This window comes from Colias eurytheme, chromosome 4 (assembly GCF_061535395.1).
Source record: "Colias eurytheme isolate Ceu_HAF_F1 chromosome 4, ilColEury1 Martin Lab GWU primary, whole genome shotgun sequence".
Classification (NCBI taxonomy): domain Eukaryota; kingdom Metazoa; phylum Arthropoda; class Insecta; order Lepidoptera; family Pieridae; genus Colias; species Colias eurytheme.
Window position 1 is genome coordinate 6,811,628 of NC_142983.1, and position 22,117 is coordinate 6,833,744.

Sequence of the window (22,117 nt, forward strand, 5' to 3'; positions counted from 1 at the left end):
CGAGGAATGAATCCCGCTTCAACCGGAACTCGTTTAGAAAATAGAGCATCGCTTTTTTATAACCGAAATCATTTATCATGTTTGTACTGAACCCAAGACAAACTGCTACTGCGCTTGAGTTTACCGTAGATAAGATTAGGTTCGTTTGTTTTACCTTGTCTACCGATTCCTGGGCCATTTTTAAGACAGAGCTTCATTGTTAGGCGTTAACTAGACAACGTATTTCCGACTTAATAAAATACTCCAAGCATCAGATTATATTCTTAAAATGCTCCTTAATCTCGCTTCCGTAAGCTGTCGCTTGTGTCTACAACAATGTACCATTAAAATCGATACAGTAAACAGACATAAATAAAATTAAAATAGAACGCCTTAATATTTGTCTCGTCTTTCAGTTTTATTAACAATGTGTCCATAGAAGGATGTACTTATTTTTAGTATAACCGATTTGAAGTCTAATTTAATGCGTAAACATTCCCATACGGTAATACACTGTGTAAATAATCGCTCTACTTGAAACGAGAACAAAAAAACTTTTATAAACATATTATGACTATTAGCTAGTGATAGGCTGTCAACAGCTAACGTTTGGTGCTTCTTTGTGAGCAAGGAAACGGGTGCATGTGCATGTTATATAGTGTTAGTTTAGTAATTACGACGGAAACGCTTGGCTTAACTACGATTACTCTAATTAAATTTCTTGAAAAATGTATCGTCGACGATTATTTTAATACATTGTGTGCAAAAAACAATGCTAGTATTCGCTTTCAATAACAAGGGTATAATATTATGTGATATTTGTTGATATATCGATCAGGGGTATCTATAAGGAATATCTAGGGACTCCTTTGTGGTTGCCATTCGATCTGTGACATGGGTGGTGAGTAGGGTGGAGTGAAAAATATTTTTTTTCATTTTCGTTTCGGCATACCTGTAAAAAGATGTCATTATTGCTCATAAATACACATGCAAAATTATACTTTGCTGATAATACATTTAGAGGTGCCCCCAACATCATGAACTTTCAGAAATTCAAAAAATTTAGTCGAAAATCATTAAAGTTTAATTTTGACAAATTAACGCTAAATCAGATTCTGTGTTATCTCGTTGGTTGCCAACAGGAAGACACAGAATACATAATATTTCAATATATAAAAAAGTGGCTATCGCTGGCTACCAGTGGCTCTGGTCGGTGGCCCGTTTGCGCCGACTCTTATTGTAGGAAACGTTGATTTTGAACAGTGCCGTTAAGGAAATAACACTAATGTTAGTAATATTTATTTAATTATATTTTATACGTAAATACAATTAAGATCATAATTTAATATTTTTGATGTGAGTTCTATCTATAATTTCGCTTTGTTACAGTAAAGTGTTGGAAGTTAAAATACGACAAACGACATGTTGTCCTGTATTTTGTTTGCCAGAGAAGTACCCAGTGTCTCAATTACCAACTTATACTGATGCTAAGAAACTATTACTTATTTATTAGATATGAATTTAAACCTGATAAAATAACAAAATTCATGATTTATCCGAAAGATTAGCTACGGAAATGTTTGATGTGTGGCGAATAGCATCGCTTCCCACTATTAGCTTTAATAGAGTACTACAACTTATTCGACACACCATATTCGATGAATATAGACGCTTATTAAAACCTTATCAAGACCGACAAACTAACAAAAAAGAACAAGAAAAGATAACTGAAGTATTTTGTCACTCAGTACCAAAGGTTATTTGATATATTTTGAAGTTGCAAATGCATTTTTTTAAATTCTCTTTTACTTGCTCAAAAGATTATACCAATATAACTATGTGGCAAGAAAGTAAGAAAACTGAGCCTCTGACTTCTAATTTATCTGAAGAAACCTTAAAAGACATCGTGAAAAGCGGTTTGACTACGTTTCAGAATATCAAAGATTTTCTATGCCTTGCCCAGGCCGTAAAGCATATTATCAAATTTGTGACATAAGCTTCAAGTGCAGTTTGCTGAGAAAGTAAACAAAATGATTTTATAATGGCAAGAGCATCAGTATCACGACTGCTAATGCCTAATTTTGAAAAAAAAAAACAGCATTATCTATACTAATATTATAATCTATACTAATATTATAAAGCTGAAGATATTGTTTGTTTGAACGCGCTAATCTCAAGAACTACTGGTCCGATTTAAAAAGTTCTTTCGGTGTTAGATAGCCCATTTATCGAGGAAGGATAGGCTGTAAATCATTACGCTTAGATTAACAGGAGCGGAGCCACGCGGGTGAAAAACCGCGAGGCAACCGCAAGCGCAGCTAGTACTAAATAATTACTTATTTCTGATATTTTCATTCCTCTATAATATCATTTTCATTAATGAAATACGTTAAAACAACTAATCAGGCTATTATTTAGTGTATCACAAAGAAGTTTGTTATATAATAGACTTGAAGGCCATAAAAATACTGTGATTAAAAAATAAATCAAAGTTTGCGAAAAAATCATACTTTTCTAATTTTCAATTGGGTTGGGGCACCTCAAAACATCAAGACAGGTAAACAATATTTTGTATGCTGAATTCACTCATTAAAAGGCACCTTTCTGTCGCTATGCCATTTGAAAAAAACAAAAAAAAATTTCTTTCATACATTATCACTCCACCCTAGTGGTGAGTGATGAATATTGCTAAGCAAATATAACAAAAAGCAAAACTATCAGCGGTGTAAGTTTCACTAGGGTAGGGTTTAATAGTGCTGCCAATAAATGAAATGCTTTTTGGATTTATGGTTTACCAATGGACAAACTTGTATTTCAATGATAGAAATAAGTTTTAATTATCCAGACGAACCATACAAATATAAGTCTAAAGCTTTTAAATTGTTTTACGGGTTTAAGTTAAAATTCAATAAATAAAGAGAAATGTCTTTCAGGTACAGATAAAACGTATTATTATGAAACATCCTTTATCCTTTATTCAGTATCGTGCGAAGGGGTAAGTAAATGGCAATCACGAAGGTAATGTAGGATCGCGCGTTAAATATTTCGATAGTGTTCTCCACTTTACATTGGCATATAAATCGTTCGGAAATCGTTCTGTAATAAATCGAACGCTTTTTAATGGCAGTTTATCTGAGTGAGCTTTGGTGTTCTGATTATGGGCTAAGTGGCGACTGTCGACGAGGGAGCGGCACGCGTTCGTCTTATCTGTGTCCCTCGACACTTTCAATATTCGATTCGCGGCATGCTCTTGTTGCATTTTTGCTCCCGATTTCTTTATTGATGTATTTTATTCGTACAGGAAGCTAAAACACATAGGAGCTTAGTGATGGTTAATTAAATAAAATCATATTTTTCCGTAAATATGATCTAATCATTTATTTAGTAAAATGTAAAAAAAAAATATTCAAGCATTAATTTTTAAAAAGTTTACATTTATTTCAACATAAATAAGTGCACTATTAACATGTAAATAAACAATCACAACCGCTTATCCAATCATCACTATAAACATACAAAGCATCCATTTACTTTCACCCGATTGTTTAGGAATAGTGTACTCCACATCAACTCGGCTGTAATGAAATTTGATAAGCCATTTGCGTTTATCATTTTCTTTTTATTCTTCAACTTCCAATATCAGGTTTTCGTATCGTTAAAGTAAATTGCCTACCATTTTATTACACACTCTAGTTTAGTTTATAGTTTGTCTTGTATTTATAATGTTATATCAATAAGAGATAGTAGCGTTGTGTAAATATAATTCGCAATATTTATCTCGCAAACTGAAACACCTTGTAGTATCTAAGGATGATAATGTGCATATTGTTATATGCACATTATCATCCTTAACATCCTTATGACTAACTAAATATGTTTTAATACACGTAATTATTATTACTTATGTTAAATTATTTAAATTTGTAATTTTAATTATAAACAATAGATCAAAAAATTTTGTTTATTTTTGTTCAGTTTTCCGAGCAGTTTATGAACTGGTCACTGAAAATATGGATATTGTTGATATGCCCTTATCAGTACATTGCGAAAAGTAGAAAGAATCGTCACAAAGGCATGGAATCGCGCCCCAAGCGTAACCGAAAACGAGACTCACCGCAATCCAAGCTAATGGAGTGTCTCATAATGACGGTTGCTGACATAAAAATAAATAGCCGAGAGTCAGTTTCTGCGTAAGCCGATACTATGATAACAGCATCGCTCCCTCGATAATTGCCGAACTTGTTCCTCTATCGCGCTACGTGCTAACTTGGATGTGTCATTACGCCATACCAGTGTAATTGATCAGCTTGTCGTACTTTTTTATACTTATTTGTATCTTGTTCTACTAACTGCGTCAATCGAGTCTAAATAACAACCAAACGCTTTAATACGATCATTTACGCTAACTACGAATAGCAATTTTAACAGTTTCCTCGTATTCTCACTTCTGTAATCTGTTAACACCGACTTAAAGAAACATTAATATAATCGTATGATAATTTTATAGTGCCTAACTACTTCCATTTAAATCTTGCATAAAATGTCAGCGAGTAGCAATTTGTAAATTATAGAACTGTTTTTCTTGTGACGCAATAGACTTAGCAACAGAGATTTAGGTGACAAAGTTTATTGCGTCGCTGACCATACCGGCGACTATTACTTGACCATAAATCACGGATGGGAAAACAATAAGCGTGAAATTGTGGAAACTGCGGACGATGTCTTACAGTATTAAATCTTGGGGGAGTGAAATAAATAAAAATAAATCTGATGCTACCCTCGCGCGAGAACTTGATTTATTAGATAACTCCTGTTAAGAAAATGCTGTATGAAAGCTTAAGATACTGATTTTACTTTGTTATTAATTTGTATCTTTGTTTGTTTCTGCTGTAATAAAATTTCAAAATAACAAAAGGTATAAACCTCCTTTCTGTACAATGTTGCTGGCTGTCAAGAAGTTTAGAATAAAAAAAAGTAATAAAAAGTATAACTATAAGGTACGCATTCTATTTTCAAACATTGCGCGGGAAATATTTATAGCGAAATTAATATGCACGCTTTATGATTGATTACCTTTTATATTTTTTTAAGTGTAAATAGTTTTAAAGTGTACCTAGTGTAATTTGTGCAAAAGGTGAGTTCTGATACAGTAAATGTTTCGTAGTTGAGTAAAAAGATTATATCTACTTACATAAAGATCGCCTGTGCGTATTGCAATTGTTCAGTAACATTTTTAACAAAAATTACTACTTAACACGTATAGATAGTATAGTAGTTTTATGAAGATTATGTTAATTATACTTATTTTTAAACTCAATGGCATGTGCATAATTTTAGCTACTTATAAATAAGTCAATATTAGAATTTTACTATACCCGTGTAGGTAGGTGAGCATGATGTCATCAATACGTATTGTTTATTACTTATAATAATATCCACATAGGTCATGTTCTTTAAGGGGCATTAACCGAATAACTTGGCCTGGTTAATTATAATTAACAGATCTTTATACTATGAAACCAACTCAAGGTATGCATTGGGCACGTAGAGATTCACGATTCAGAAGCTATTCGAATGAAAAAAAAATTCTTTGGTTGTATATTCTTAGCATGTTACACAATAATTATTTATTGCTTAATTTTTTATATTCTCTTTTAATTCCCTACAGTTTAAAACATAATTTCCAACAGGGGGTTCTCCCAATTCTAAAAGTTTCCTCGGGAACCACTCTATTTAAAAAAAAATGCATAAAAATATTGCCTAGTTTTAAAGATCTAAGCAAAAGCATAGAATCAGACAGACAGCGGGAAGCGACTTTGTTTTATAATATGTAGATATTAAAGCTCATTAGATAAAGTGTACCGCCATAAACGGCAGTAACGTGCTACTATGTCCGCAGCTCCAGACCGGGTCGACCACCGAAGCGAGCCTCCGGAGTCGGTCTCTCGCTAGCCGCCTCGCCGTTCCCGGGACACCCCTTTAAGAAACACCGCCTAGAAAATGGAGACTATTCGCCCTACGAAAACGGACACATGAGTGGTAAGTTTTAGATAATAACTATGTCAGGACAGTAAATTAAAATGTTTTTATTTGGAAGCTTGAGAACTTATCCTGTAACATACAAATATCAGAGCTAATCAAAGGCTTTATGAGATTACATGAATCGTGTTTCCGCACGTCTCGGATTGGCACCGCGAATTAGCGTGTTCGGCTCCGCAGATACCTTCTCATTCCATATACAAATTACACTAGTACAAAATTATCCCAACACAAACGGAGAAAAGGGAATAAAGTGATTAAATAGAGCTCAGCGCAAGACGGCTGGCAATCAATCATTTTTGTCGCTTAGGCCTTTGTTGTTATTTTGTTTAGTATCCCGTTCTATCGTATGATTTGTGCATTGTGCCTCTCCCTCTGGCCTGAAGTGTCGTGCCAGACAAGGGAGCAATTACATTCGTGATCTTGCATAAGCGGCACTTGCTTATCACGCTCTGCCGCATTTGACTTTGAGTGTAGTATGCTCGCTTTTTTCCCTAAAATTTGCAATTCGAAACACTCCCATAAGTGAAAAGCTACCGTGTTGTTGTTTTCATACTCTAGAATTTTCTTTTCAAATGCGATTCGGAAAAGGTCAAAGAACGCACGTGAACGTGAACGCACGTAAACAGTTTAATTTTTTATCGTGAATTAATTCTTAAAAACATTAACAAACGACAAAATTAAACATTCTACAAACATATTAAATTTATGTATAATTTAAAACCACCATTATTAAATTCGTGCTCAGATACGAGTCTACTTTCGCAGGGATACGGTGTTTGACGTTAAGCCAATATTATTTTGACGAGTCGGTGACAGTGGTTTACAGTTGATGAAACACACACAAGCACTTTCCACCAAGTTCAAATCGCGTTGACGATGCACACATACTCAGAACTCGTAAGAATGAGTGAGTGAGCGGGTGGCCTATTTTCACCCCGTGAAATAATAGGATACGAAAACATCGGAGAATATAATCCTCCTAGGAAGGTTGAACGGAATGGAAATAGGAATATGAAATGCGTGAAAGGGATGTGTTGGCCCACGTGCTCGTTGAAAGGGTTGATGTTAATCTATAGATGTTTTAAATCAAAATCGATGCTCATTTCGTTTTGTTAAGATTGCGACAAACGTATTTTCAAACCGGAAGACATTGGGAAAAAACTTTGTTCCTTTTTTTAAATGCGTTCAATGTTTTTGCTACAATTGATTTAATTAATAAATAATACCAATTTATTATTAAAAATCTATCAGAATTAAAACGTATTTATGAATTGAAAAAAGCAGTGTAATTAAATAAGTAGGTGATTTCACAGGTAGCAAATGTTGTATTCGTCTTTGTGATGTGATCGAATGTCAAAACAACATTTGATATTTTGTATTGACGAGTGACGACCCTATTATTTTGGAAACCGGTAGGAATGAAAATGACGTGTTGATAATAATTAGAGGTTCTGTACAATGTCGTCGTTTTCCGACGTTACACAACAGGGGATAATGTACGCATTATAACATTACTCGCAGGGGTATAAAGCTTTACGTTGTGATTGAATTCTGCGACTCAAATTAAGTAAGGATTTGCCTGTTTGTGTTTGGGGCGGGGATGTGATGGATCAGTCAATTTGCGACTCTTCACGCCATTGTTCTTATGATGCAAGCTTATTTAAATGTTCAGTCTTTTGTTTTACATGTACCTAAAGAGTTGATATTATCTTCATTTTATAAATACACAATGACGAGAATTTTAATGGGATTTCTGTTGGATGTTATTTTCTAAATAATTCTAGCAAGCTGTACTATTTAGATTTTTTTATCTCCCCGAATATAATCCACATTCTCACACGGTACTTCCTAAATAAGTTAATACCTAGTATCAAACTGATTTTGCTATAAAAATAATAGTTCACTAATATGACATAATATAAAACTGAACAGTATAATTAATACAAGCATACAAAAATTACTATCACACAAAACTGGAGACGTATTATAGGAAAAATATATATCCGCGTGCGTGAGAGTAGCGAGTGTATCGAAATGTTTTTTATTCGTGAACAAAATAATACTTATTGAAGTCAGTAGTCGGTGCAAATGTGTAATGATTTAAACATCAGCCAACAATTGCTGGCAATCAAACAAATTACTAAATACCATATGAGGAAACGGCTACAATGAGCGCGGTGGCAACAATAATTAAACGCCGAAGTGATACGGAACGGGGAATGGTGCATGAGCTGAGTAAGAAAACTAATTTATTAATTAACGCAACCGTATTTGTACGTTTGTTCAAAACAAATCTGCGGATTAGTCAAAATAGAACTTTCCAGTTTTTTATGTCCTTTGAAATTGGATTATTATAAAAAATAGTGCCATGGGAATTATAATATATTGTACACAGATTTTTATTTTATTTTATGTATAATTAAATCTATGTTATAACATTCATCATAATTATCTGTATTAAACATAATGAACAAAAATATAATTAATCATCATATATACAATGATAATAGAGCTTATAGGTAATCTCACTAGGAAAAAAACTACACAATTACATGAGTATAATTACAAGTAAACATGAAATAAAAAGGCAGCAGATAGAAGGAACAAGCAACATTGTTGCGGTACTGAAAGGCAGAGACGTGAATGTAAATGCCATTAGCAATCAACTGTTAGAAATAGTATTATCTGTATGACCATGTATCACCTTAGATCAGTGATCAAAGGATAGAGAACTATTTCTATATAATGTACATATTAACTTGAGCATACCACGATTAGCGTTATGTGATGGGCATTGTTTAAATTCTATTAAAATAATATGCAATTAATATCTATTATATTTTTTCCAAATATTTCAATTTTCGTGCAGGTTGACGCATCCTGTGCAAATTGACTGTAAAAAAATTGATGCATGTGAAAGTACACTAACACACGAACCTATATATCAAACAATTATACCTTTCCATATATGAAAGATTTTATTAGTTATTCTCTTCGTTGTGAGTGTTGACTTTTTGCAACACTCCTAATAGCAATAAACATTTCTTGCACTGCAAATTCAGAACAATTTCCATACCGACATTCTGCACACAAAAGTCTAATTCCCATCGTTTCGTTTGTCGTCTGGAACGAGGTTCACAATTAAATTGTTTTCCACTTGGCACATTACTCACACCTTGAACTCGCGATGGAACATTCATTTCGTTTTTTGCCATGTTAAAGCATAACAGAGGAATTTCTTTTAATTAGCAATACCGGCGCATTTGAATGCCGGCACAAGCGACATTTCGTTGCGTAAATGTTATGTTTTAATAAAGGTCAGCTTTTCATTTTAAAATAAGATGATGAATTGTTGTGTTATTGTGTCGAAATTAATTTTGGAAAATACCTTACGTTAAAATACCTTACCTTTTACTTGCACATTTGTTTCAGACTTAATTTTAGATAGACTTAATTTTCAATTTTTTAATTTATAACTAAATCATAAAATTATGAGTGTAATAATTTCTTAAGCTCACATACAAATCCAATAAGAAAAAAATCACAAGATTCAGTATTGTTCTTGTTGCGAACATTATAAATATCTTGAAGTTTATAAATAACTAACATTACAATATAGTAAGCGTTAAGTCGCGACCTTAGATGGGCCATAAACTTAAACTAACGAGACACAGTAGTTAGTGTGCATGTTCAAGTGTGAAGATAGCGATCTGAGTTCATGGGGTAATGCTATTACCTTTCTTCTCTTAATGTAAGATACTTAGATTCTAATGATATTTATTTTCTTGAGCATGGGGAAACATAATGCCGTAACAATTTTACTGCACTTGAAACAACTTGTGGAATGTTTTAGAAGTCTAATTAATAAAAAACAGAAAAAGGTATAATTAAAAAAAAAACTCTTTATACTTACGCGATGGTTTGTTTACAATAATATTTGTTTGGTAATAAAAATATGGTTTCACTTTATATCTAAGAATTAATCATCTAATGAAGCCAGTAAGTATATCAAGTATCAACTCTGACAAATTTATAATATACTTATTGTAATTATTTTTTGTTATTATTATGTACTTAATGGCTTTAATATAACACGAAGCATTATTATCAGAGTTTGCGTGCAAGTGTATTTAAGTTATTCGTCATAAAATATAAGCTAAAAACTAAATATTTCCAGTTCTGTGATGACAACTTGGCAAAAATAGTTTAGCTAATATTAAGTTGTCTCACGTGAAACAATTGCCTCATCCATCATGTTAATTCCGCAATTTTAATTTAATTGATAATTGTATGAACGATCGCAAGGCTTATCAAATGAATTATAGTTTCATCGCGCGAGTTGAAATTAAATTATACATTTCTTTGTCGTGCACCAGTGCATTTGGCATCCGATCGACGACGAGTAATGACACGGAATTATTGCTTCTTATAATTGTGTGATAAGTTCACGCGAACTACAATTACCTAGATGCCGTTTTAGAGCAGCGAGTAAAAAAAACGAAAGTTTAAGCTCGTTCTTCACACACCCACTTCTATATTGCCGTCTGTAAAATAACTTTATTATCGTACCCAAATCACATTTTCATTCGTGTATAGTTTATATTTTGAATGGAACTTTGTAGGTAAGAAAAAAATATGATTGACTTGTATACAGCTATATTAAAAATATGTAGGTTATAGATTCCCCCTTTCGTGTGATAGACGATATGTGAAACTTAGCATATTACTAGAATCTATAAATATGATCATTTTCATTATAATATCCTCTGCTCAAATGAAGATTATAAGTGGCATCATCAAAAAGCAACATTGAAAAATTCAATTTCAATAGCGGCAGCTGCTGCTAAAAACCACCGACAGATAATCTCTCCTTTGTGCAAGGATATTAATAAAAATATGGTTCGATATTACTGTATCTTTGCTGGTTATTATACAACAATGGCATTGCTTCTTTTGTATGAGTTCACGGATGACTTACTCTTAACAAGTGCTAGAAATGGAATTGTAATCGTTTGCAATATTTTGTAACATTTCTGATGCATCGAAATTGAATGTGATAGGTAAATGATTTTCAGTTATCACTAATTCAAAAATAATCGAAAAATAGGATATTGCTCTGGAATTGTAGTAGGTATATTAAAACTAAGAAAAAATATTAATGAAAAGGAAAATTATACCGTTCATGACACATACTAATCCTCACATTTATATTTATCAGGGATAAAACTGTATCCCGGTCAATTTACGAGTAATTAAGTCTGACCCTCTTTCGCACATCAGTGAGGGAGAACTTTTATTTGGCTCGTTGAAATAGTCTCGGATTGGCGCTAAACTCATTTAACATTTGCTTATATTGCCTTTAGATTAACAACAATATTTTAATTTCCTGCGAGCAGATTTTTGTATTTAAGGCTTTTACATGCGCTAATAACCTTGACGGATCTCAAACCTCTCCCGCTGCATCTTCTTTTTTCCTCGCATTTTGTATTTAAAAAGATACTAATCAGTGAAACAAAAAATCCTCGTCAGGGACTGTTGTGTAACTGATAATTTATTAAACATAAAACTTTCAGAGCTCTAAGTCAGCAGGTTACGAAGTTTATAGAGTATTTGCGGAAAAATCGATGACCACGGCACATTTTTTTTCTAGAAATCTATTAACTTTGGAAAAAAAGTCCTCGCGAGCAATTAAAGATCAAAGACCATCCTATTTTATATATTTTTTTCGGTATTGTGCTTTATGTTGTACCAGACTTTATAGAGGTTGAACATAGTCGAAATTGCCGGGTAACGCCTTAATACTTTTCCCATAATCGAGATGACGTACTTATAAATCAAACTACGTCATAGTAAAACAAATACTATCGAGCCGATACACATAATTGTAGCGCTAATACCTCGTATGATCGTCTAAAAATGATCACAATAACTGATTTAGTGATTTTCCATGAAACGTATTTTTAATAGTTGATAATTTCCGTTCGTTTGTTTTATTATGTTTACACAATGATTGTTCAAAACTTCCTCAGTATTATTAGCATAAAGCCAACAGTAGGCAAACTACGCATACTTACGTGAAAATAAGCTAGTAGAGTATAATAAAGATATAAGACGAGCGTAGCTTACTCAAGCCTATAACTTCTCAAATTGCGTTCGTAAGTAAGGGACGTGGATTAGCGAGTGCTAGGGCAAATATTTTATTACAGTCCAAATCTTCAGCCCTCGACGTTTTATTGTTCATAAGGCTTGCCCGAGCCAAATGAAAGACTTTATAGCTAAGTCATGACTCTGATATAACAACAGTTGTAACTTTAGGAACTCTATACTTTTCTTGAAAAGTTATCTCTTTAGATTGTTAGCTGCTAGACTTTGTTGCCGACTATTTTAAGTATGAAAATTAATTCAACTTTTAGGTGACGTTTCATTTTTTTACAGTAGGATAGGATAGGATAATGCATACAATCCGATGCTATGTCTATTATATAGCTTTAATTAACTAAAACATTATAGTAATCAAAATGACTTCATTAATACAATTATTTAATTTGTATTATTCCAATATTTTCCGCAGTAAGCGGCTACTTCCAATAAATTAAAACTATTCTCACTGATTATGAACTAATAGCTCTATTATCGGACTTCGTAGAAAGCTCAGATTCGTTTTGTTGACTCATGTTATTGACCGCTCGCATTTTGCCGGCGATTGTGTATATTACTGTTATTGATTGTAGTTTGCACGTGACTTGTGTCGCCGATAGTTCTGCCCTAATATAGACACAGCTTTGTGTCGTCAAATATATTTGTCTAGTAGATATTATACCTTCTTTGATCGATTGATCCTTTCTTCGATCTTGTTATGTTTACTTATTGGGTGTAGAAATTATGATTTGTTGTACAGTTTTTATAAATGCTTTCTTATTATTGGTTCCATACTATGATATTATTAGTTACATTTTCCGAAAGAAATTAAATTTTTTTCTATATTGGTAATAAACGGTAGGTAGCTTAAAAGCTAAAAGTATAAAAACGATAATTATGTAACATGATATTTTGATAGGTGTCCGTGATGGATTCAAAAGAATGTACTGTACCTTGTACGTGTCCGTGTTCTTACCAAAAGTAGCAGTTCTCAGTGTTTAAATATAATATTTATTGCATGATCGATGCCCATGCGAGCGACAACGAGCGATTTATTCTCCAAATTGCAGACAGTTATTTTAGCCAATCGTATATGCCATTGGTAAACTGACCGTACAATTATGTGTTTATTGTAAACGCTACGATTGCCGGCTGACTGTAATTTTCTTTTAATTCGCCTTGTTTTGTATCATTTTCGAGATTCTTTGTTTCGCTTCTCCTTTTGTCCTGTTACTTGCTTTATGATTTACAGAACGATTATAAGATATAGTTTATAGGCTAATTTTGCTGTAGGTCTGAATAAATAGCTATATTGTTATTTGTTTACTTCATATAATTGTTTCTGCATGGGAACCGGTTCTTCGCGTCCGCTGTGATCCTAAGTGCAATTACCTTCAACATACAACTTTGTATTACTTTTATATCTCTTGCATTTATTCTCTAGGTTTTGACGTAATTAGCATTTTTTGTTCTTAAGTTCTTTTGTTTAATATATTTGTCAATTTATACAACTTGAATTATACTGGAAGTTTTATAATGGACTTTTTGCTTACACTGTAGGTATGGTTAGAAATATTTGTGTAGTGAACAAGATCTTCTCTTTTTATTCTTTTGATCCTTTGCTTTGATTTTCGCAAATGTGATCATTATCTGCTTCAGATTCAACCATGGATATTGGATAACCATAAGATATAATGAAAATAAATTATGTATTACATATTATAATTCTCATTTCTACTATACTTACTTACTTACTTAAACTTTTATTTTTGAATTTTTATTCCATAAACCCATAAAACGAACTTTTCGATAAAGTGATAGGTATAAGACCAGTATAAAATTAAAAATAATACACTAGATAAATAATAAATATGAGTTTTGGTATTAGAATATTATTAATAAACAAAGAAGTGTAAAGTTCTTTGTATATTGGCCTACCGTGTAGCATTTCCTCTACGTGTCATAAAACTTAACCATTTTTGCCTCCTTCATTATTACCTCTTACCATCTCTACATCTACAATATGTAAGTTTTTTAATAGCTTATAAGAAAACTAAAAATTAATTATGTTACCGTCAATTGTAGGTACTCTTGTCATTATCTGCTGTGAAATATCAAGAATTTCATGCTTCTGTCTTGGTCGCTATAAAAAGCAAATAAACAAGGCTATTAAAGTCAAATGCTGGAGCGGAATGTCTTTTTTCTGACAAAAGCTTAGTCCTTAACGTTTGCGGTTATGATTGCCTTATCCGACCTCTTTTAAACACATAAGTGATATAATTGGGGTTCCAATTCTATCGATTCTAGTTCAAAATAATGGCTGGTAATTTGTTGGGATCATTTGTCGAGGACAGTCGATATTCGATCAATAAATCGATGAAAATCGATATAATAATGGGGAGCATAATCGGCGTTTTATTTCTTTAAATGTCTGATCAGTGGATGCGCTTAATAATGGTTAAGATAATAATCGAGGGTTATTTTTATGCCGGAGGCGTGTTATTCGTAGTCCTTTTGTGAATGTGATGAATTTTTATATTGTTTCAACTAAGAATGATAAAAACTAAATTTTTGTAACGTCAATAGAATTATACGTATTGAGTAGGTACAATGTTATGATAAAGTAGGTACTTTGACAATTAAAGTAAAATATGAGGGCTATATGCATGATTTATATGTACTTCAAGTCTTCAACGGTTGCTAAAGTGCACGTCTTAAAAAATGTATTCATGAATCGTTACACACAGCAGCTGAACGGTTCGAAATAGAAAAAGGATGGCATCATATAAACACGAGCTGAAAGAAAGAGAAAGTTGTAAAGGGTTGTTGTAACCGCAGGTTATTACGAGATTTAACACGTATTTAGTTAATTAGTAAGTGCGGTTGACCGGTGCGGTTGTTGGGTTATAGGTACTTTGTGTCCGGGGAATTGTAAATATGACGTTTGTTACACTAATCTTATTGTGGTTTCACAATTACTTATCGTTTTTTATTTTCTATTTTAAATCGTATAAAACCTTTTTTTTTTTCTCTTTTTTATACATGTGCACCTTTACTTTTATTTTTTGTAGAGACAATTATCATAATGAACTACAATAATTATTAAAAAGGATAATTTCCAATAAACCTGCTCGCCAATATTTTGACTATTTTATTTGTTATACAAAACTGAAGCAAAACAAAACAACTACACACTCTTCAAACTTCAGTCGAATAACAAATACGTTTTATGCGGTGTATGGTTGAGAAGATAACCGAGGCGGTTAACTAAGTAAATAAACCCCGCCAATTAATTCAGGGTCCATTGGTCATAATGTTTGTTTCTGTGTGAAATCAAATAATACTTAGTTTCACGCCATTTGTGATGTTAACGAAGAAGGTTTACAAGCATTTCATGTAGTCATAGTGTGATGTAGAAAAATATGTTTAGACGATAGTTGAATATTTTATTTGTTGGAATAGGTGCTTTTTTTTTATAATCCAGATTGATTGATATCGTGTATCAAGAAAAGACAAAACTAAAATTTAACACAAAGTGTTAAAATCAACTTATGTTCAGAATTTAACCAATTTAAATTAATGATAGAACTTTCATTGAATTTAAATTAATCATAGAAAGAACCAGACTCTTTATCAGTGTTATCAAAGTGTACGCGAGTCATTCATAATATAAAAAGAATGAATGAACTTATCACTGAAGAAGGGCACCTTAAACAGAGACGCTATCTTAATGCACTTTAGATGTTAAATAAATAATTTGTGATACGACTCTCATTGTGATACAAGGTTATAATGTTTCAAATACCTTACCCTAATCGCAAAACAAAGCGGAACACATATTTAATACTCAGCAATCCCGAAATCCTTTCTCCGAGAGCGGACAATGGAAAAGGTTATTTTCCTTTACGGCCCAAACGTTAATTCGTGTTTAATTCGACACCTTGTTAATTGTTTCCGACACCCCAGTCCGTTTGGTGACCTAGGGGGTGGCGACTGTGGACACCAAAAGATCACCCGGTACCAAAGTAGCCCCCCTAAGGGGGTCATTTTAAGAATATTTGCCCAGCACCCCCCTATATTTACACGGGTTGTTTGTGGTACCCAGAAAACAATAGTCTCGAAATTCATTGCTCATTTTATTATTGTTGATACGCCGTTTTACGGGCGATTCGATTATTGGAACGAGTAATTAAATGATAATACTGGGTATTAATTGGATTTTACCTGAGTAGGTAAGAGATTATTTTCGAGAGGCATTCTATTTATTATGAAGAAGAATTGAAACGGTTATTAATCATACTGGATTCTTGTTCAAATTCTTATTAGATTTGTATAGAATTATATTTATATCAGGTATTAGTTAGGCTGTTAGGGAGCTGTATTAATAAATATATGCAACTCTCAGCATTTAAGTAGATGAACATTTGTTTATTTTAGAAATGGCTCGAATGGAGAAGTCTCCGCTGCTGGCCAATGGGTACAACGCGCCTCCGACGCACCTTGGGCCGATGGGCTTCATGCACCAGCACGCGCTCATGTCGCCAGGCATGCCCCACCACGGCGTGCCGCGACCCGATGGCTCCATCATCAAGGGACAACCGATGCACAATATGGAAGCGCTGGCGAGGTAGGATTCTATTATTTCTCTACAAATTATTCGAAAATTAAAGTAATAGAAACACATAGAATACCATGTACCTACGTAACTATGAAAAAAGCTGGTTAGTAGGTACATTTTGTTATGGTTGTATATACCTATTTGAAATGAATTGCGAGTTTGTAAGTAGGTACAACATACCATGTAGGTACATACGTAGGTAGTAGTAGTAGGTAGGTATAACACAAAATTTACCTACACATTTTTAAGCTATTGCATAGCTTCTCTCGCGGGCCTTGAGCGCGGGGAGCGAATCGAGAAATTCCGTAACGAAAAAACCTCACGCTCTCCACTCCGACGGGCGCGGAGGTGTGGCTTGAAGGCATAGCATGCAATAGCTTTACCGCGGCAGTCCCCGAGTGCCACACGTCTATCTCATAATGTAGTTATATAGATATCATTACAGTAATAGTATAATAGATATTTGTCTACACGAAGAAAAGCCTCTTCAGAAAAAAAAATACCTCTCTGTAAATATGTAATTGTAAAATGTAAATATTGTCAAGTTGTCATTTCATGAATGCATAACGCCATCTAGTACTATATTACCGAACTAAAATATACCATAATAATTTAAATACGCTCATAAAACTTTCATCGATTAATTATCATCGCGTGCAGTATCTTATCATATTTAATGTTTCTTTAAAATGTGTATTAAAGTTGTTTAAATGTTTCACTAAACTATACCACACAATACTTTGTGCAATTTGCATTAACTAAACTTACTACAGACATGATTGGTTTCTTTTTAAGTTAAAATTACATATTTTTAAGAAGGGTGTTTTGTTCCACTACTAAATTAATTTTGTTTTATTTACATTATTGAATTTAACGATGGGCTTGAAATAATTTGGATATCTAAATAAATTGTCATAAAGTCTACGTGGTCCGGATATTGGTAGCGTAAAACTGTGGCTTCCCGAACACGGCGTGAACAGATATTAATTTTCTATAACCTACCATTTTAGACGATTTGTAATAAAATTTAGAGCCATGGGGTGAAATGTTATTTTCGTTTCTTTGTTTAAATGAAGGAATGACCGTTTTATGGATAGATTAATGGTATTTTCATATTTGTTTAAGTACCTAAATAATATAAACTTAAAAATATCTATAGGTGACTCAATAGTGTTTTCATTTTGATTGTATTAAGTTGTTAGTGACTTAGTGTCATATTATTCTTTTCAAATTTTTGAATACTTACCTGCTAAAATCAGGTATGTAGTAGTAACGCTAGTTACTAGTTATTATTCTGTGGTACCTAAAGCTCATTATTTCATTTAGATTGATCATTCCTCCGCCATTTTCAGGCGGTTATTTCATAAATATTGACCCAACAAAATTAATAAGTGTTTGTTTTTAGTAGTTATAACTCGCCTCATTGGGAGAGTTTACAAAAAAACTTATACAAACATAAACAAAACCAACATTGCCTTAAATAATATTCATAACCACCACGTGCCAAATAATGAAGAAATCCGTTAAATGTAGTATAATTAGTGCGTAATCAGCTTACTAACAAATGAGTCCAAAGAAACCTGTTAGCGGGTCACAAGTGATACAGGTTAAATGGCTAAGCGAGTTAATCCAATAAGAAAAGTACAAACACTGAATGCCCTCACTTCCGTTCGAAGACCCACAATGCTCACTTGACTCGACTTACCCCACTGTCTTACTGCCACTCTTGTGATTAACTTACGAACACATGTCGCTATACGTAATATTTGAATGCCTTTTGCTTACTTTTGTGCGACTTCAAATGATAGTGTGACATGGAAACTAAATACTCATTTAAAATTAAATATTTGTTTTTTAAGTTTATAAAAAAAATAGCGCCATAATAAGTTGGAGCCAATAAAAATGAAATTATAAATTTCCTATGTATTAAAACAATTGTTCGTAATTGGATTACAATTCATTGCGTGATTGACTTTCATATTGTACAAATAATTGAACATAGATTGCAAAGTAGATTCAACTATTTCCTAGAGCACTAGGTAATTGAAATCATTAAATGAACAGAACACAATTCTATAACATAGATATCATCAAAGCAAAATATCGTTCACAAAAAATATGTATAACGTAGGTGTAGCGTGTAATATATGTAAAAGTTATGACCTTCGCGATATAATAATAGCACAACATTAGGTAATTATTATTAGTATTGAACATCTCATCTTGTACAGGATAGCATTTAATTTATTGTTTCGAATTCTCAACTATTGTAAGAAGTATTCCCTCGACGAAAAGTTTAATGAAAACAAAGTGCTGAAGTAATCGAGAAACAATTTCAACGATCACGCATGAGTTGTTACGACACAAATGTAAGCGATTGTTTTAAAAACATAATTAATTTCTTCGACCCCTCGACCAGCCTAACGGAACATTTAATATTGAGTGCTCATAATTATTCCTTTTACATTCAAACCCTTTTTCATTTACCAACTTTTATTTTTCGAAAGAACACTTTCTGCAAGTTTTTGTCTTTCTAATTCTCATTAAGATGCTTTGATAATATCTGAATAGAAAGAAGCTGCTCAGAAGAAAAAGTTCAATTTACGTTTTTATACAACTGCGTTCCGTATGTATTGCTTTTATTTCGATGAGTTCATCTTTCTCGTTTTTCTTATTTTTGATTTCTTTGTCAACAGATCTGGTATATGGGAGAATTGTAGAGCTGCCTACGAAGACATTGTTAAACACCTGGAAAGGTAAGACGAACAGCTTCTGTGACTCTGTGAGGTTTCATTTTCCTTCTTATGTTTATTTTAAGCTATTTTTTTTCCTTTAAGTTATCGAATATTCGTAGAACATAAGCTCCAATCATATTAAAATAAGATTCCCCAAATAAATTTGATTTCACGCAAAACCATGAATACGAAATTTTAATTAAATCACTAATTATACCAGGCTAAATAAAACCGAAACGAAACCGGGGGCCAGTTAATTCAAACAATGAGAAATCGTCCTTCATTTAAATGATACGCAGTTATCAGGAGGGAGTGTGAAATTAGAGGAGACAATTAGATCGCTGGATCGGGTGTATTTTTAACAAATGACCGCTCGGCGAAGTAAGGGATGCGGGGTGAAGGGTACAGACAATTCATCAAACTCATTCAGGGCTAATCTCGATGCGAGGAAAAAGCGGCTCTCATGTAAATTGGGCCGATTCGAGGGCCGATGGTTGGGGGAAAACGCTTTTCTTTTCTTGTTTAATGGATGGTGATTGATCGGCGGTTCGCTTGAACGATACCCGCGGTTTTGACTTCATTTTCAAATGCTTCGATTGAATGTTGCAATCTGATTTTGATTGAAGGCATTTGAGAGAGCTTTGCATTATTCTCATAAGTAACTTTTTTAAGCTCCGCCTGATGGTATTAAGGTTCAGTTTAGGGCTCTATTTATTTTTACTCATACAATTATAATAACTATGAAGCTTTTTCTTCTAATAAACCAGATGTATAATAATTTAACACCACAACCTAGAATAAACATCACATACACATCAAGGCTTTATGCACGAAAATATTTTAAATTAATGTTTAAAAAGGTCGTGAAGATTTTGTTAATCCTTATTTCTGATACACATTAACAAATCCTCCTAATTAATTTAGTATATTTGAAAATAAAACGTATCCATGTCGGTCCCTCGCTCGGTGTTGGGTAGAATTACAGTTGGACAGCGCGCCTTGTACCGATGTGTCACTGTCAAAGGCCCTCTCGGCCACTAGGATTAAGGCTGTTTTTTAAAGAAATTATTTTGTAAATATTCACAGTCTTAATTAAAATTGAAACTGTAGAAATTAGAAAATGTAAACAAAGTTTACATTTGTAACATTTACTTATTCAATAAATATGAAATATCTACTTATTTCATTAACCCAAGGCGATTCTATTATTTTTATTGGCTGTATATTGATAATAATATTTGATATGTCTTTAAAGTATTTATAGGTATAAATAAGCATTGTATGAAATTGCGAATAATTAAATACAGCATAGTACGTGTGAAGCGCTATTCTGAGAAGTATTAAATGTCATATAAATCCATGTGCAATAAAAATCATTGTCCATGAATATTGACATTTATAACAAGCAACAGTGTGTATCAATAGTGGTCCTTGGGTTTTCTTGCCATCGCATTATCTTGGTCGGTTTGATTCGCGCATGCGTCCGCGACCGGTTCTCATCTTAAGTCCAATTAATTGACAGGATTATCTTTGATTTAATATAATTTGTAATGTTTGTTTTGTTTCCTCTGTGTTCACTCATCCGTGTTTATTAGTTGATTTTATAAAGATTGCCTTGAGTATATTATGCATGCTCAGTCGGAATTCGCTGTGGGCAATTAGTGCCAATCAAAACAATACTACACAAAATAATTGAATAAAAATTTTAGTAATGTAGTTTAAGCTTACTAACTAAAACTTTCTTGTAACATATAAACCAATAAAGAATTAAGTACTAAGTTATTAATGTAGTGCGAACATATTTGATTCGAAACATAAAAAACTAATTTCATTAAAATTACTTATGTTAAAGTCACAATAATAAACGGTTATTTGTGGTCTATTTAAGTATATGTATATTATTTTTGTTAAAATTAACTTGCTAATAAAGAACCAGTGCTGAATGCGCTGATCTCTTTTATGATGACCGTCAATAACAAAAAGAGACAATTGGCAGTAAATCAAACGTCGACTCAATTAACAGTCAACAAATCGTTGGGATCTATGCATTCGTCCGGTTTAATTCCGTTTCGGATCGAATTAGCTGCGATTAATCGGCGTGCGGCGGGTTAAGCCGCCCGGGAGGGCATACGCCAGGATCGGCACACATCGCTCTGACGTCGATCGTTATTCATTCCTCTGTCCCTGCTACAAGAGACGTACTATTGTTAATCCTTAATTCTGCTTTTTTATTAGCTGCTTAGAATAAATTGCCACGCGTTACTATGATGAATCACCGTCATTATGTCAGTATATTCACTAATAATAGGACGATACGATTGAATTGTGAATTACACGTAAACTGAAATTAGGAATAGTCACAAAATACTGCCTTAACATTTGCGTGATTGAATTCCCCACCATTAATTTTAGTGAAGATCAAACGAAGACCGAGGGTGATATTTATCAAGGATATTGCGAATTATTTTAATCAAATCAAATTCCCTCTGTTGTAAACAAATGCTTTTGATTAATGAGACGCGCGACAGAGCTTCTCACTGTGATAAAACACCCGAGGAAAAGGCAAAATTAATGATCATAAAATGAACTCTTGTATCCGTGAGAT

General features: G+C 33.0%; 1 protein-coding gene across 10 annotated transcripts in view; it reads left to right on the forward strand.

The window, feature by feature from the left end:
* dac (dachshund family transcription factor) overlaps window positions 1-22,117 on the forward strand; it is a 130,439-nt gene that overhangs the window by 43,679 nt on the left and 64,643 nt on the right. For 3 of the 10 annotated variants that reach the window (XM_090120632.1, XM_090120634.1, XM_090120639.1), the window contains 3 exons: window positions 5,879-6,018; window positions 16,576-16,786; window positions 19,474-19,533. In XM_090120632.1, coding sequence (XP_089976758.1) covers window positions 5,879-6,018; window positions 16,576-16,786; window positions 19,474-19,533 — 411 coding nt within the window. The remainder of the gene's footprint in view (window positions 1-5,878; window positions 6,019-16,575; window positions 16,787-19,473; window positions 19,534-22,117) is intronic. The other 7 variants (XM_090120633.1, XM_090120637.1, XM_090120640.1 and 4 more) reach the window with 3 other exon arrangements.